This window comes from Leptonotus elevatus, chromosome 5 (genome assembly GCF_054856555.1).
Source record: "Leptonotus elevatus isolate MCC_2025b chromosome 5, RoL_Lele_1.0, whole genome shotgun sequence".
Taxonomy (NCBI): Eukaryota; Metazoa; Chordata; class Actinopteri; order Syngnathiformes; family Syngnathidae; genus Leptonotus; species Leptonotus elevatus.
The window spans coordinates 5,579,464-5,597,590 of record NC_141243.1 but is presented as its reverse complement, the minus strand read 5'-3'; the positions used below and the strand labels follow the sequence as shown (position 1 = coordinate 5,597,590).

General features: G+C 41.9%; 2 protein-coding genes across 2 annotated transcripts in view; both read right to left on the bottom strand.

Moving 5' to 3' along the window:
- Window positions 1-142: 142 nt before the first annotated feature.
- Window positions 143-4,186, bottom strand: klf9 (Kruppel like factor 9). The gene is made up of 2 exons (XM_086077171.1): window positions 3,532-4,186; window positions 143-1,753 (listed from the first exon to the last, which is right to left on the bottom strand). Exons 1-2 carry the CDS (start codon window positions 3,830-3,832, stop codon window positions 1,473-1,475), a joined length of 582 nt encoding a protein of 193 aa, XP_085933297.1. The 5' UTR covers window positions 3,833-4,186; the 3' UTR covers window positions 143-1,472.
- Window positions 4,187-12,909: 8,723 nt separating this feature from the next.
- The window catches only part of trpm3 (transient receptor potential cation channel, subfamily M, member 3), a 152,519-nt gene continuing 147,301 nt past the window's right edge, over window positions 12,910-18,127 (bottom strand). The window contains 1 exon segment of the mRNA XM_086075100.1: window positions 12,910-18,101. Within this exon segment, the coding sequence (XP_085931226.1) occupies window positions 16,472-18,101 (1,630 nt within the window). The 3' untranslated portion in view covers window positions 12,910-16,471.

Here is an 18,127-nt window from a genome sequence, read left to right as displayed (position 1 = left end):
AGCTAAGTAGCTTCCTAGCTATGTAGCTTGCTAACGGAGACCTTTTTATGGCAGTGTCCCCGTTTAAATGTAAAGCAGGGAACGCTCAATTTACAACGTCAGTTGTGAAGTGTATGCAAGTAGAACAATAAAAACACGTGAATAGAAAGAACATCATTTTTAATGTTAAAATGTCTGAGCCTTAATTACAATACTTTGTCTAATGCATCAAGATAGGGTATGCAGTGCCCGTCATTACAGTACAGACGCATCATAATGGCTTCAACCTGAAAGGCACCAAGACTGAATCACTTTATCACAAATGTGACAATAACAGAAAAAAAAAATCTCAAGTCTCAGTATGGCTATTTATGTCCTTAGAGCTTTAAAATAATATTTGTGGCTCGTGTAGTGGAGTGGTGCCCCCCTCTGGACTTCACATATAACATAAAGCCGTTAAAATGAAAAAAAAAATGTTTTAAACAGTGTACCCAACAAAAATAAAAACATATGCTACAAGTTGGAATTGATTTTTGAACTCAATATTTCGTAAGAGTCCCAGCCAGATAGGAAGGCGACATGTTGTGCTTCAACGTCACCACAAGGAGGCGCAAAATGTTCATGGAAACATCCCTGACAAAATCCAACGTGAAAACAAACAAGTCAAGAGTACAGCAGCTGGCTGGCACTGTTGGTCTGAGACAAGACACTTGATATTCACTCTACATTGCTGAATATCAGTGTGAACAATATAACAAAGGAAAATATTGTTTTTTGTAGTGGCAAGGGTACGGGGGGCTCCAGAAGGCACAGTCCTCAAGTGTAGAAGTTTGGCATGAGGTTCGCTTTTTTTGCATTAGCTAAACCTAGTCAAGGTATTCTTGATGAATGAATATGCATTTTTCATGCTTATTTACAAGCTTTTCTTATGAAGTAACTTTGTAATTGACTGCTAAAGTCTAATCTATAATATTGGGCTCAAATCTCTCTAATAACTAAAGGCTAAATAATTTCTCTATGTACACGGTCTACTTATACGCATTATTTTTTACCGTACAAACTTTTCATTCCCTTTCAAACCTGAAGTGTAGCTGATCATGTTCACATACTAAATATAGTGTTGCTAACAACTACGCATACGAGGATGGTACAGTATATTATCCATCCGTTTTATGTAGCGCTAGCTATCTGACTTTTGGCAACAGGTGCGATACACCATAAGTGAGAAGAGACGAGATTTGAAGCCAGAACCTCAGAATTACAAGGCAGACTAATAACCACTGTTCCATTGTGCTGCCTGATGTTGTATCACTTATTTTAAAATAAAGGACCAAAAAAATGACACTAATACTAAAAAATGGATTAGAAGTCAACCTGACAAGACAATTTTGAATAAATACCTGTCACATTGGTAAAGAACGGCAGTTTGACATTGAGAAACCGGGGTGGCACACGAGTGGGTGTGTCCATGTGTGTGTGTGCTGGCCTCCATTTTACACGCCCTGAGGGCTTTGGTCCCCGGAGTCGGACGACGACACGGAGACGGAGCTGTGGCGTCTCTTGGCGGAGCCGGCGCCCAGGAGCATGCTGGGATGGAAGCCGGCGTGACGTCGGGCATGCTTGGTCAGGTGGTCGCTCCTCATGAAGCACTTGTCGCACAGCGGGCAGGTGAAGCGCTTCTCGCCCGTGTGCGTGCGGTAGTGGCGGGTCAGCTCGTCCGACCGGGAGAACTTCTTGCCGCAGGCCGGCCAGGTGCACTCGAACGGACGCTCGCCTGAGGAAGAACACGGGAGAGTCTTTGGATCAGGGGGCGCCGACATGGTGGGCATCATCTCTGTCTCTATCTCACTAGCAAGTCTGTCTGTCTATCTAGTTACACGGTAGCTAGCACTGTATATCAATCTACACTGTAGTTAGCTAGCTGGTTTAACTATCTCACTAGCTAGTTTATCTATCTATCTATCTATCTATCTATCTATCTATCTATCTATCTATCTCACTAGTCTGCCTGTCTGTCTATCTATCTATCTAGTTACAAGGTAGCTAGCACTGTCTATCAATCTACACTGTAGTTAGCTAGCTGGTTTAACTATCTTGCTGGCTATCTTATCTCTCTATCTCACTAGCTAGTTTATCTCTCTATCTCACTAGCTAGTTTATCTCTCTATCTCACTAGCTAGCTAGTTTATCTCTCTATCTCACTAGCTAGTTTATCTATCTATCTATCTCACTAGTCTGTCTGTCTGTCTATCTATCTAGTTACAAGGTAGCTAGCACTGTCTATCAATCTACACTGTAATTAGCTAGCTGGTTTAACTATCTTGCTGGCTATCTTATCTATCTCACTAGCTAGTTTATCTCTCTATCTCACTAGCTAGTTTATCTCTATCTCACTAGCTAGTTTATCTATCTCACTAGTCTGTCTGTCTGTCTATCAATCTACACTGTAGTTAGCTAGCTCGCTTGTCTATGAGATTGCCATTTCTTTGTCTCCATATAAGCAATGGAAATATTAAAATGATACAACTGTGTGTTATTATTATTATTACATATTCAGAGAGAGAGAGAAAATGTAGAAATTCAACCGTAACCAAATGACCCAGTAGTCACTGTAGCGAAACTGCAATACAAAAGGATGAAGCAATTCACAGGCTGGCAAAGTACAACCAGTTTGATCTGCCTCAGCCATAAACAACATTTTGAGGACGTGTGGGTGTGTGCGTGTTTTCTAGGAACAAATTCAGAACACGTTGATTTCGAACAAGTGAGTCACGATAACAGTCACCGCCAGTTGAGAGAGAGCCACTCAGTCTCCTCCCCCGCCACGTGCGCCACTCGACCACGTGTTTCCTCTTGTTTACAACGAGGCGCAAGGGCGGCGCGGAAGACGTACACGGAAGTATCTGCTCGGTCAGCAATGGAAAGGGGCGGTGCCTTGTTATCTGTGCACGGGGGACGGCAGTGTCGCAGTGACCTGTATCACGGTTACTCCACACTAATTTACTCTTAAAAGAAGGTCGATGGTTTTGTTTTCACGCTCGCATTGCTCAAGGGCCCCCGCAACATTGGCACCATATCAATGACAACGCAACGACAACGTGTCGGAAATCTCACGCGTGGGCCACAAGCTCGCAGCTGCTAGTAAGGGGGCCGCGCCCCCGAGTGTCGGCTGTTATCGGTCCATATCAACGACACAAACGAGCGCACACACACACAAGTTGGCGTGTTGATTTTATACAGGCTTTGTAAATGTCCGTTTTTTTTTTAAGTAATAGGGTGTCGAGAAACGCCCCTACACAACACGCGCACTTTCCTCACCTCCTCCTCCCACTGGCTGAGCACGATGGTTCCTATCATTAGTTATCGATTTTTTCGCGATCCACCCCTAATGTCACGACATGTGCCCACGAACCTTTATATCGTGACACAGTGACGTCACTACGTAGCGTCGTAAACCCATTTAAGCACTGACGTCACCAATAGAAGTACTGATTAAAGGGCGGTTCCGTTAAAAAAAAAAAAAAAAGAACCGGACAGGTGACTTTTACTTACCGGTATGCACCCTCAGGTGGGCTTTAAGGTGGGACGACTTTCCGTACATTTTCCCACAGCCGCTAAAGGGGCAGCGGTGCCTCTTCTCGGAGGACTCCTGCGGCTCATCCGCCCTCCTCTTGCTCTCGACCGGCTTCTCCTGAACGTCCTTCTCCACGGCGTCGGGCCGACATTTGTTCAAGTCCAACAGAATCATCGCCACCATCAGCAAAGTTCGGTTCTCTTGGTTGTCTCTGAGCGTGTCGTCCGTCCGGACCGGTGGCGGTCGCGCGGGGACGGGGTCCGCAGAGACCTCGGACATGACCGCTGGATGTGGGGGCTGCTGGAGATTAGAAGTGTTGCTAAAAAAAAAAAAAAACAATCCCCACACGGTGAAAGGAGGATCAGAGCGAGGTGGTGTGCTCGATCACCCACACACGTGTCGGCGTCAATGTGACTGTCCCGCAAAACAAAAAAAACACACGCGCGCACACCCCCAGTAGAGAGAAGCGCGACTTTCAACAGTCTCCCTAAAGTCTCGTCTATTTCTCGCTTCAAGCGGTTTTCCACGACTTCCAATCGAGCGTTCCTCCACACGCGCGCTAACTTGTCCTGGTTTTGTCTGCTTTGTGCTGCTGCCGCCTTGTCCTCGCACTCCCGAGAAACAATTTCGCGGAATCCCACAGCGTCATCGCGGAAAAGGACGCCCATTGGCCCACGAGAAACGTGACCAGTTGTTTTAGGAATTGCCGATTCACGGAAGTGAGAGACCGGCCCGTGTGAGCCAATCAGAAGACGACGTTGGCGTAAAAGGGGTCAGGCTAAATGATGCTGCGTTCAAGGACGACTATTGACTGGGAACATTTGGATTCAACGCATTGAGGATGTAGCATACATACAGATTATGGAATTGTACAAAAATAAGCATTACAAAATATACAACACGAGTAATCATTTGCATAAATTAAATAATATGGAAAAAACAACAAACAATTCAATAGTAGTTTATCCCCCAGTTATGGTTTCCAACGAAAATATAGTTTTGACACTATGCAAATTAATTATATTATTTAAGAATATAGTTACGGATATTTGTTTAATTGATTAGGTAAAACAAATTACAGATATCGGTAACACATATCCAGCCTCGCTGTTAAATGCTAAAAGGATGTGCCACATTTGAACTACGGATGTACAATAGGAAGTTAAAATGCTCATTGAAAATTCAGTATTTCCCACTTAAAGAAAATAAAAAGCTCTGCCTTTCTCAGACGACATGCACAGGTTTGTTTACTAAAGGTAATTATTGCCACCCAGTGTGACGTCACAGTCTGGGGTTGCTATGCTACACCTGGATATGTTCGCTAGCAATATAGTGGTGTCTGTGTGTTCCTATGAGAGTTTGTGATGTAATAACCGGCATCAAACTGTTAGCGGGGTGTTCCTAATAAGTATGATGTATTAACCAACATTTTAGTGATGTCTGAGTGATGTGTTGTGATGTATTCACTGGCATTTTACTGTCATGTGGCGGTTGCTATGCTTCGTTCGAGGCGGCACTTGAATGCACCGTCACCACATACATAACCCGATGCCTGTTTGATAAGCCTGTCCGTTGACTGGCTTATATGAGTAGCAGCGACGACATCTTGAGGAAGACTGCTGACCTGTAAATGTGTGACAGGGAATAAGATACATGTTTTGATTTTTCAAATGTAATCCGAGACAGCTGCTGCGACGGGCTCGTCTTAAATTAGCTGACCAACATGACGTGACCGACTTGACACTGCATGCGGGCAGACACCTTGTTTTCTTGCTTGCATGCCTGGGGAGAACTTTGCCCCCCGTCTTCTAGACGCTTCTCTGGTTTTAACTCCTACTCACTTCCTAACATATAATCCGCAATTACAAGAAGTGAGACCAACAAATCATTAACTGGCATGGATGTGACGTGATATTTGCTGACTGTGGTGAAGTTACCATGTAAATAAACAGGATGTTGGTTCAGGACGTCCTTCCATTTACAACAACAGCACACATGATGTAGATCGGTGTTGTGCTTTGGGAGAAATGGAACGTAATGGCACATACGCACAATGTTTGAGGTGATCCGGTATTTGTACGTTCGGCCACAACTTTTGCTGTACGTGTGCAATCCAATGAAATATCATATAAGGGTTTCATTGTTTTATAGTCCCTGTGAAGTGAAAATACATATCTTGTAAAGTTCTCAAACTGCAGAGAACAACCACCGCGACATAATTTTAATGATTTAAAAAAAAAACTCATGCACAGAATTTAAGCCACGCCCTAAAAAATCAGTAACGGCAATGATGAAAAACAATTGCCGTACACTTGATATTGTAATTCCCTGTACAGGGTTCTTAATTTTTTTAACTTTTTTTTTTTTTTTACTCATTGAGATTTACAATCTTAACTCATTCACTGCCATTGACGGCTATAGACGTCAAAAATTCATTTGAACTATTTCTATTAGTTTCCCTTTTTTTCCGCTTTTGTTAACAAGAGTATGAAAACCTATAAAAAAAAATATTGTACAAAATAACAAAGTGTTAATGGCTTAAAGTTGCGTTCCTAACATCTAAATGGCCATCTTTGACATTTTGAGTTGAATGTTTTTTTTAATGGGCAAAAGTGTTTTAAAAAATAAATGAAAAAGTTATATTTATCTTTTCTTTTAACTCATTCACTGCCATTTACGGCTATAAATGTCAAAAATTCATTCATAGTTTAACATTTTTCCCCCTATTTTGTTAACAAGAGTATAAAAACCTAGACATTTTTTTGATTGTACATTTAGAACATATCAAATCTGTGATTAATCGTGAGTTAACTAGTGAAGTCATGTGATTAATTGTAATTAAAAAAAACACCCCTAATTTTTTATAATCTTTTCTTCTTTTTTTATTAGGGGCGATAATTTTTATAAAATTGTAATTAATCACGACTTCACTAGTTAATTCACAATTAATCAAAACAATTATATCTGTTCTAAATGTACAGTAAAAAAAAGTTATAGGTTTTCATACTCTTAACAAAAGTGGAAAAAAATGTGAAACTAATAAATAGTTAAAATTAATTTTTGACATCTATAGCCGTCAATGGCAGTGAATAAGTTAAAACGGTCCAGTATTTTTATGCCCCCTCCCCTTAACAGCATTACAATATCTGACTTAAGAAAAATGCATGCAGTTAAACTCCTCTCACATTTAAACATCTTATCGTTTAACCGCATGGACTGTAACGTCCTTTCACGTTTTAATATACTGTTGTTCCTTGTGACCTAAAAATAGAGTTGGACTCATTCCCATCCATATGTGCCCCTGCTAAATGCTAACACGTGTGCAGTGCATCTGCTGCTTTTGTCTGACAGGCAAAACATACATTCAACTTGGTCTCGTATGATATACAGCAAAGGCCACAGACTGGTGGGGAGGGGGTGGGGTGCGGGTGGGGGCGTTGTGTTGCACAAGACAGTGGGCGCTTCTTTCGTGGGGGGGAACATTCGTAGAAAACCCCATGGAAGGTGAAAGGGGTTGTGTAAAGTTTCAGCGCGCACACATTTTGGACGTTTTGGGATGCGTTCGGGTACCCTGGGGGAAAACAAATGTATTTTTACTTTATATGTGAAGTGGCCGTTATGTTAAGTATAATACTTGGGATGTAATGTACACTGTCATAATAAATATCTGTATGAAAGTACAGGGGAAAAAAATAAATAAGGAACTAAGTACGGTGGTAACTGAGCGTGCCTTTTTCAATCAATCTCAGTAAAAAAAAATGGCACACCCACAAGCCACCGCGCGTCCCTCCTTTCTGAAAGTAGCTAACCCAAAGCCCCGCCCCTTTTTCTCGTGGCCCCACACTTCTAGGAATTATGCTTTGTAACTTGGGTCATCTTGTTTCTGCTCCTTTTCCTCCAAGGCTGTAAATAGTTCCTGGGAAGAGGGAAAGGAGGAAGAGGCCCGTCTACCCCCGTCTCTCTTTTCTTTCTTTCTTTCTTTTTTTTGGGCGCCGAGTTGTGTGAGGTGCAAATGTGGGTCAAGAAAACGAGTGTGTCGTCATCGCGTTGCTTGTTGACTGTCAGCACATGCTGCAATGAAGAGTGTGTGCGCGTGTGTGCGCGCGCGCGAGCGTGTGGGACACCGTGTTCCTTTCTAAAGGGCCACTGGGTCACACAAGCTCACACAGTTGGTGGTAGCCTATGTTGGCTGAGACTGCAAAGTGTGGCTTGTGGGTCCACAAAGGTCCCACTTCTTCATTGTGAGCTAATAAGCAGCATTTACATTGTCAAGATTATTATATTGAACATTTGTTGTATTCATGTAATGTATTTTCACATTAAATTGGTGAATTACTATTTATTTTGTATTTACAGTGTTCCCTCGTTTCTCGCGGGTGTCGCGTTCCAAAAACTACCTGCGATAATGGGAATCAGTGGGGTTTCCCCCATTATATATATATATATATAATTTTTTTTTCAATTTTGGTATAATTTTTAGTTTATTATGAATGCTATTTTATTCATCATATATGTTCTTTTTTCATTTGTACGGTAATTTTTTTCCATTAAAAGTATTTTATTAATTTATTAATTATACAACACAGCATATATTTTTTTCGTTTATTCTAAATGTTTTTGCAGTTATACTATTTTTTCCCCCCATTCATTATATATGTTTTAAGGCTAACACCTCACCACACACTTTATACATGCACTTTTCTTGATAGGCGTTAACATTTTCTGACATACTGTATATCTTATTTAAACACAGTAGGCCTATACACTGTCAGTGTTAATTAATTACACTGTCAGTGTAGATTAAAAATAATAATAAAAATAACAATAAAATAGAATTAAACTAATATCCAAAACATTTATTTGAGAAACAAAAATATAACGGCGATTGATCCATTTTTTCCGGCCGGTATGTTTTCCTGAAAAAAATAATATATATTTTTTTGCGGCATACACTGTAAAAAAAGAAAAGAAAAAAAAGCACACTGTAAAAAAATCTGCGAAACAGCGAGGCCGCGAAAGATGAACCCATGAGAAACAAGGGAACACTGCATTTTAAATGTATTTTTCTCAACAACTCTACATTACTTTAGAGGCACACACGTACATTTTAATATTGAAACTTCCCACATCACACAATACAAACACAAACAGAGCACATGGCTGTCGGTTTGGCAATCTATTTGTTTATTTACCAATGCATGCCAGACACGATCCTATTCACATTTAAGAATACAGATTTGTATTTGCATCCAAATACTCACTACTTTGATTTCATAGAATAATCTCTTTCTCTGCCTTAACGGGTCATCTCTGTACACTCTGAGTGGAAGAACTGCATGCATCTTCAAGGTCTTGGTTCAATAAATAAAGTGAGACCGGGGAGGCCGCCGGGTCGGACGTTATTGCAGGGAAAGGACGTCTCTTAACTCGAGCATCGCAAGGAAGGAATTCAACGCGCTGAATGTGCGTTCACAGGCCAACGCTTTAGGAAAATAGTTTAGAAAATACTGTACACAGAGAATGTGTGTATGCTAAGAGGCCAATGCGCACACGCGCACACACACACGCCCCTCGTTAGCATTTCACATTTATAGCATCGTGGCGCTGTAAGGGTTCAAGTCACAACGTAAGCCTCCACCCAGACATCTGTTTCCAAACTTGAGTGGAGCGGTACGAGGCCTGCCTCCAGTGAGGAATCAGCTGTGCACGCCGCAAGTCACGAGAACACCGCTCAGCTTCTTTGGCTAAAAACAAGACAAAAAGAAGGGAAAAAAACGGGGGGGGGGGGGGGGACCTTCACTTTCGCACGTGAGGCAGCTGTCTGTTCCAGGAAAAAAAGACCTCAAACTTCTCAATTGTTGTTGTAGACGTGAGAACAGAGTGGCGACATTCCTTTGGACGTCATTCCCAAAGACGTCACAGTCAAGTATTTTGATTTCATCACTTAAACTCGGCTACTAGTGCGAGCTTCGACTCTTCATCTTTTGGTGTCAACTTATTCTATTACCTTCGTTCCTGATATGCTTACTAGCTTAGTTGTCCCTGAGCACTGACTTTGGGGTCACGCTTCTCCCTTTCAATCATGTACAGTGGAACCTCAAAAGAAACTCTTTTTACTCTTTTTTTTTTTGGCTTTTACTTGAAACGCGATCAAAGTGAAGCTACGCGGGACACACCGCACTCAACCCCAGACATTCGGTGGTCATGACGCAAACTGCAATTACCAGTGATTACGCTAAAATCTGCGCTGTCAAAGTTAAAGCGTTAACTCACTGATTAACTCATTCACTGCCATTGACGGCTAAAAAGGTCAAAAATACATTTGAACTATTTCTATTAGTTTAAAATGTTTTTCCTCTTTTGTTAACAAGAGTATGAAAAACTAGGAAACAAATATTTATTGTACATTTAGAACAGATATTAAATTTGTGATTAATTGTGAGTTAACTATTGAAGTCATGTGATTAATAACAATTTAAAAAAAATGAATCGCTTGATGCCCCTAATAAAAACGAAGAAAAGATTATTATAAATTAGGGGCGTCAGACGTTTACAATTTTTTATTGTAATTAATCGCATGACTTCAATAGTTAACTCAAGATTAATCACAAATTTTACATCTGTTCTAAATGTACAATAAAAAAAATCTAGGTTTTCATACTCTTGTTAACAAAAGTGGGAAGAAATGTGAAAATAATAGAAATAGTTAAATATAATTTTTGACGTCTATAGCCGTCAATGGCAGTGAATGAGTTAAAGTACTGGAGTTTTTTTTTTTCATTTTAAATTATGTAAGTAATTGCCTGATTAGAAAAAGGAGGATGAGAGTGTGCAGTGGATAATTAAAAAAAAAAAAGAATTAACATATAACAATAGGTCGCCAAAGTTGATGGCCAAAACATTTTGATAAAAAGCCTTTTTAATTAAGTGATTGATCAAAATCCTAAAATGTGATTAATCTGGTTAAAAAAAGAATAATTTGATAAACTAAAATACTGGTTTTTGATTTATAAAGTCGTCAATATGAACGGTGTGGTGTGTGTGGCGTTTTAAGAGATCCTAACGTGTAGGAAAGTATCCAATTTCACACAAAAATAAAGGTAAAATAAAAAATCAAATAGCTACACATAATGTATCTTAGTCCAACTCTCCATGCCAGCGTCGGAATTCAGTCCTAATTACCGCACCTTAAAGAAGAACTAATCCTCACTTTTTTTTCTTTTCTTTTTTTTGCAAGAATACATTTTATGTGCCAGCACTAGTCAAATATTCGTGGAATAAGACTCAGAGCAGGATAATGAATCACTTTGCCAAAATCATCATCAGCCACAGACTGAAAGTGAAGTTGAAACTACAGTAGCACGTTGCCTGCTAATTCAGTTCATGTGTAAGCTTTTGCTAAAAACGGAGCGGTACGAACTGCAACTGTGTCAGGCTGTTAGCGTCAAAGGTAATGTCCAGATTAATTAATTTATTAGCGTTTGTTCAAGTTGTCTGCCTTAAAAAAACTACCGGTATTCCGTTACTTGCCGCTAGCAGCTAGCTCCTAGCCACTAAGGCGAGCTAGCAAACATATTATTATGCAATATATGATGCAATTTTAATCAATGACAGCGTAAACAAGCCATTTTGTAGCATACTATGAAAGCGATTGAACATAATTTTCAAGAGAGTACTTTTGGCAATATAAAGTAGGATTACAAACTTGAACGATGTGAGAATAGCGAGCCGCCGTTGTGAGTTAGATTACACCATTAGCTCATTAGCTGGACTAGATTAAGTGCAATTTCTGCAGAAATTGCGTGGGAAAGTTAATAGCTGAATGCTAAGGAAGGAAATTGAAAGATAGATTATGTGAATTTTTTTATTTTTTTTTATTGTAGTTAAATGACAAATTATTGCTTCCAGCATTCCCACAATAAATGGATCCATCCAATGTAGCTATTTAATATTGCCAAATATTTACTCGCTGTCTGCTTTTCTTTATAAAGATCAAATCTACAGCCGTTCTCGTAGGGTTCTCCCCGTGCTTGGGTAGGGTTTCTAAAAGGTACTCGGCCATCACATTCCAAAAAACGCGTATGTTAGGTTTGTTAAAGCCTCCACAATTTGCATAGGTGTGAATGAGTTGCAAATGGCTGTCGACCAGTCCAGGGCGGAACCCGGCTCTCACCAAAAAGTTTATAATTGTGTGAAGGCTGTGAGCTTCTTTTTTTATTTTTATTCCTCCCATTTTTTGGCATTTATCTACTTCCACATAATTCATCTGATTCTTGTCATTCCAATTTTAAGATATTCCAAATATTTACGCCATTCTTCTTATTCCAAATATTCACGCCTTACCCACAATTCTCGATTTTGTAACCGTATTTTCCAGCATTCATTCTTAATGGCAGATTCAACATGACACATTTACATCATTTTAAAGTGATATTAAAATAATTTAACTCATTCATTTCCCTTTAGAGATGATTATTAGTCCATTCCCTACTTGATCCTTCAAACCTGACTTCATAGCCGACTTGATTCTTAACACCTTACCCCTTTCTGCCCCCCCACTACAATTTCTACATTTATTCACGGATTCAAACCATTCCAACTTTCAACTGCTCAGCGTTTACCGTTTCTTCAGAAATTGCACATTGTCGAGTTAATAAGCAAGTCATTTTGTTTATTTCGATCTCTATGCCCAGTTAACAATGTTGAATTGTTAATCGCAATGAGCTGTCCACCGAACGCGGGTTTTCAAGATGGTTACAAACCAAACAAGTGCAAGATCCCAGATTTCTTTCAACTTTAAAGGTTCCACTGTAGAAACAAAATGCAGTTTATAGTTATATCTACTGAGTGTCTTCCATAAGAGAGGCGTGTGGTCGTTTAGCTGCAGAGGTTGACGCTAAAATAAATCATTAAACGGAGTCCGTATTCCCATTTGACGTCATCTCTCCATGCAAAAAAAGCACAAATATGCGTCGTCTTCGATGCGCCGTCGACGTCCATACAAGCACGGTTACTGCCAGCTCGTTCCAACAAGGCATCCACTTTGTACACTTAAAAGAGCTTAAGCAGATGTCTGCGCTGAGGCCACATGCTTACATCAGTCATGAATATTTCCGTTTTTATGATGTGTGTGTCTGTGGGGGGGGGGGGGGGGGGGGCATATAAAGTGAAGAAGAAGAAGTATGTGACTGAACTACTTCATTCATGCCCCAAAGGCACCTGAAAATTTGGTATCCTGGCAAGTTTTCATCGTATGATAAAAACGATTTCAAATATTTCTAATACACACGCGTCAGCATGTAGTGAATGTGGTTGTCCTTTTTTTTTTTTTTTCATAAAAAAAAAAAATACAAATATCAAGAGGTTATACATTATTTCTGGAAGTCAAACAGGCATTTGAATTGTTTAGCGGTTGAAATGAAACATCAAATGACTGATACTATACATGAGCTGAATATTTGTAGTTATGTCCTCATTTGAAGAATGAGCATATTAAAAAGAGCCCTTTGTATCTACAGATAGTCCCTTTAAACGGGGCCCGCCGTGCTGCAGTTGTGCAGAACCAAAGGAAAAAGTGATGAGTTTCGTCTTGTGCGGCACCTTCGGAGTCAACCACAGGCATGAGCCACGCACACGCAAACCTTGGCCAAAAGTTTCTCTTTCGAGCAAACCTCCCCTCAATTACGTCAAGTCCTTCTGATCCTGCACCTGAGCTCGGACCCGTCAGTGATATGTAGCGGTGTTTGGAAGGCACTTTCACGTGTGCGCGTGGCTCACTTTTTGCGCAATTGATTTTCAATCCTTCACCAGCAGTTGGCTGTTTAGCTTTAGCCTAAAAAAAAAACACAGAATTCTACACACTGGTCCTTTAACTCATTCACTGACATTTATAGACAGTTACAGAGGTCAAAAATTAATTTGAACTATTTTTTTAACAAGAGTATGAAAACCTCGATTTTTTTTTTTTACATTTAGAACAGATATAAAATTTGTGATTAATCGTGAGTTAACTAGTGAAGTAATGCGATTAATTACGATTAAAAAATTTAATTGCCCGATGCCCCTAATAAAATATATATATTTTAATTTATATATTTTTAATTTTTTTTATAATTTTTTTAATCGTAATTAATCGCATGACTTCACTAGTTAACTCACGATTAATCACAAATTTTACATCTGTTCTAATACAATAAAAAAAACTAGAAGAAATAGTTCAAATGAATTTTTGACGTCTATAGCCGTCAATGGCAGTGAATGAGTTAATTTCTCCCATCTCATCTTGACCAAAACACTAGTGAAAAAGGGTATTATACTTAAAGCTTTTTCAGTAGAATAGGAAAAGAAATAAAAGATGTAATGACACTCCTTTTCATTCTTTTTACTGCTCGAAATTCAACAATTGTCTACTTTTATTTTATTGTCTTGTTGACGAGGGAGTCCTCCAATTATTTGACGCCACTCATGAACAGTACTGTGCAAAACTCTCTTAGACCACCATTATGTCTTAGTATAACAATTTCATAATGCTATAATGACTATATATTTATGAAAAAAATATACACTAGACCTCTGCCAAGGCCACATTTGAAGGTGACAAAGTGCCATATTTGTGTTTGTGACTTATTAGGCTACTTCCTGTTCAGGTCGGATGAATAAAGAGGCAGTGCCATTATGATTTTGGGGGAGGGCCTCCACATTATTAATATGATAGTGATATGGGGGGAAATAATTCTGTAGATGCAGCATTATCTAGAACCTTAGAAAAAGAAAGGCTACATTTAAGACCTCACCTTCAATGAATATTAAGGACGCTTGCTATCAGATTTCACAGTGAATGCAGCTTGCAGTTTTATTAAAGAAAACGTTTTCGATACCTGAAAAAAAAAAAAATCCATCCATCCATGTTCTAAAGCGCTTATCCTCATTATGGTCGCGTGTGAGAGCTGGAGTTGATCTCAGGTGTCTACGGGTGAGATGGGGAATATAGAGGACCACAAAAATTCAAAATAAATAAATATCCAAATAAATAAATAAATGACTAAAAGTGAAAATAAAAACGGATATATATTTATTCTTATTTTTTTATCTTTTTTTATTTATTTTTTTATTTTCACTTTTAGTTATTTATGGCTATATGCAGTATATATTTTGTTTTTATTTCCATTCATATATATATTTTTTGGTTGTAAATTTTTAATTTTATGTTTTACATCTGTTTTTATTTTCATTTTTAGTCATCCATTTATTTATTTTAAATGTTGGCAGTTTTGGTCTTCCAAAGGTGTCGCAGCCATTAGCAGGGAACATACAAAAAAAAAACAGGGCACATACAGACCGTAAAGGCAAAAAAGCATTTGCAATCACATTTCACACTTACGCAAAATTTAGAGCAGGGGTGTCAAACATATGGCCCGTGAGCGAGAATTGGTTCCAATTGGGAGGACACAACAATTATTCACTAAAATTAATTATTGTAAATTTTGCCCACTAGAGGGCGCATTGAAAACATTTCAGATGACATTCTAAAATTTGGCTTCCGGATTTGATGGGGAAAAAACCCCACTCATTTAAAAAAAATATATATACTATATTGTATATGTAATTCTTTGCCACAAAAAAAAAAAAATCTTATTAGGCCATGATCAAACTGGTCTGGCTCACTTAAGATCAAACTTGGGTGAAAGTGGGCCCTGAATTAATGACTCCTTTTTTTTTTCTTGAGACTTTTGACACCTAATTTAGAGTCTTCAATGAACCTAATGCGCATGTTTTTGGACTTTAATGTAATGACTGAAATTCTTTGGGTAGATATCATTTCGGTTGCAGGTGAAGAGGAGCCGATTGAAAACGGTTTAAACGCATGAACGTATGCGCAGTCATGTCACATTTCCTTCTTTTACACACGTCTTATCACGCGGCCATTTGTCCTTGTGTTTACTGCTCGGATCCCCCCGCACGCGTCGATTGCGTAAAAACCCGACACATTACCTGTCATAAAGTTTGTTCAGCTGACTGCTTTAGAAGATAGAAACGAGCGCGTGGAGCTGATTTTGGCACAGCTGGCACGGGGCCAATTCCCACAAAAGGTCCCAATTGATGACCCTACGGCGGCCGAAACGGGATAAGCGCATGGATGGATGTCAAGTTAGCGGTTGCCATGACAACAACGAAGCGCTGCATGATTGTGAAAGGAGTTCGCGAGGAAGCGGCTACATGATTGTGTTGTTGTTCTGTGATGTAATGAAAACGACACTCTTAAAAACAGTTGGGTCAAAAATAGATCGATCTTCTAACTTGGGTCGATTTGACCCATCGACCCAAGTTTGAGTCAAGAAATGGGTCTTTCAGCGTAAAACAACTCATAAATATTGGTCAGATCCTTTACTTGGGTCAAAAAATGGGGTCATTTTGTATAAAACAACCCGGAAATGTGGGTCAAATTGGCCCATAAAGTGGATCGGTCCATTTTTGATCCATAATTGGGTTACCAACTGTTTTTAGAGTGTATGCTACGAGAAATCCGTTTTTTTTTGTGTGGTTTTAACAATATTACTTCCTTATCTTTGCCTTACCTTTGTAGTTCCAGTTTCTGTCCTTCCGTGAACGTGACTTAGTCGCAAAGAAGATGTAAAAGGTAGTTGGGTGGAAGACATACAGCGCACAAGCAGCTTCCACTGAGAGTTAAGTTAGCTACAAAAAGGGAGCAGGTGAAACCTAATGGACATTTTGCAGCGCTTGCTTTCTGACGGCACACGGACGGACCCGCTCACACTCTCCGGTTGATGATCCCGAATGCGGTGCAGATCTGGTTCAGTTGGATATCTAAGGGCAAGGCGGTCCTGCTTTTCATGCTTTCCCTCCTTCCCCGGTCCTTTCGGTGTGTGTGATGCGCGTGTGTGTGCGTCTCGTCAGTTGTCACGTGTAGTTCTGTCTCTCGAAGCTGCGGAATGCTGACGGAGCGGCCAGCTTCCTCATGGAGAGGCTGTCAGTCTTGGCCGTGTCAGGCCGTGCCCCGGACTTGCTCCTGAGGAAGGGGTTTCTGGTTCCCGCCAGACCCCGACCCCCGGGCCCAGGCCCCCTGTCTGCCCCCGGACCCGGTCCCCTCTCCATCCTCTCACTCACCGACAGGCTCTTCCTGTGCGGAGGGGCCAGCGTGAGCGAGGGATGGGAGTCGTCTGAAGAGCAGCTGTTCGCTCGCTCCAGCCTGGAGAAAGGGGGGCAGAGGGGGGCCCCGCCGAGGGTCCCCAGGCGAGGGGTGCCAGAGGCTGGGATCAGGTCCTCGGGGTCCTCCGGATCGGACTCCGTGTGACTGAGCTCCGCCTCTCTCTCTGGATGAGAGGAGCTAACGTCTGAGGGTTTATCGAAAGGGAAGGACGTGGAGCACCCGGGGGAGTGCGAGCGTTCTACGGGGGTGTACGGCGAGGAGACGCAGCGCGTGTCGATGCAGTCAGTGATGCTGGTGTACTCGGCAGCTTTTACCTGGACGCCCGCACCCAGTCCGCCGTAGCTGCTCCTCGCCGTGAACATGAGGCTGTGGGACTTGACCAAATGAGGCTCTTCCAGGAAGGACGCGCCCACCGCGGTGAGGAGGCGGCTGCTCTTGGAGCGCTCCAGCGGCCCGGCCGAGGGGGGCGGCGACGGTTCCGCGTCCCAAGGCGGGAGGCCGGTGTCCGGCAACAGGTGGGCCGAACACAAGGACAAATCGGCCGCCGCGCTGTCATCGAACATGGCTGCGGCTGTCCCGCCGCTGGCCGCGCCGCCCTCCGAGTGCCTGTCGCCCAAACCGCTGGTCGTGGCGCGACCCGAGTCGCGGCCTCCCGGCAGCACCGCCTCGACCGTGTCAGACTGCAGCGACACCTCTCTCAGGAAGGGCGGGACCACACGCAGGGAATCCAGAAAAACCTCGGCGGGTGCCACCTCCTCAGAAGTTGAGACGTAGATATCGATGCACGATGACGGGCGGTGCTGCTGGGAAACTGACAGCGTCGCCAGGGGGAGGGGCTTAGACTCTTTGGTGGCGGCGGACGACGATACCGATTGCGAGCTGTTGGCTCGATTGAGACTAAGCGAGCGCTCTTTGAAGAAGCTGTCGGCCCGCTCGGCGCCGCTGGCGCGTTCGCCGCCGCCGCTGCCGCCGCCGCTGCCGCCGCCTCTCACGTAAAACGAATGGCTTCTCGTACGCAGCGCCGTGCCGTTTGGAGACGGCGGGGACATGGAGCCCTCGGCGGTGCACTCCAGCGCCTCCTGCAGGCGGTACGTGTTCCCCTCCGTGCTGTTGAAGCTGCTTTGGCGAAGAATGTAGGCGGCGTCCGCACACTCCCCTTGACGGAGGATATACGGCGAATCGGTGCAGTCGGACGACGTCCGCGATCGGACTTTGTTGACTTCTCCGCGTTCGACGCCCGTCACGCGTTCCAAGGCCACGGCGATCCGTCCGATCAGCTCCTCCATTTGCGCCAGGCGGACGTCAACCGTCTGCAGCGAGGCCTTCATAAAGTGCTCCCTCTCGTTGACTTCCTCAAGACGCATCGCCATGTTTTCCACCCTGACAACAGTGAGTTCGAAAATATA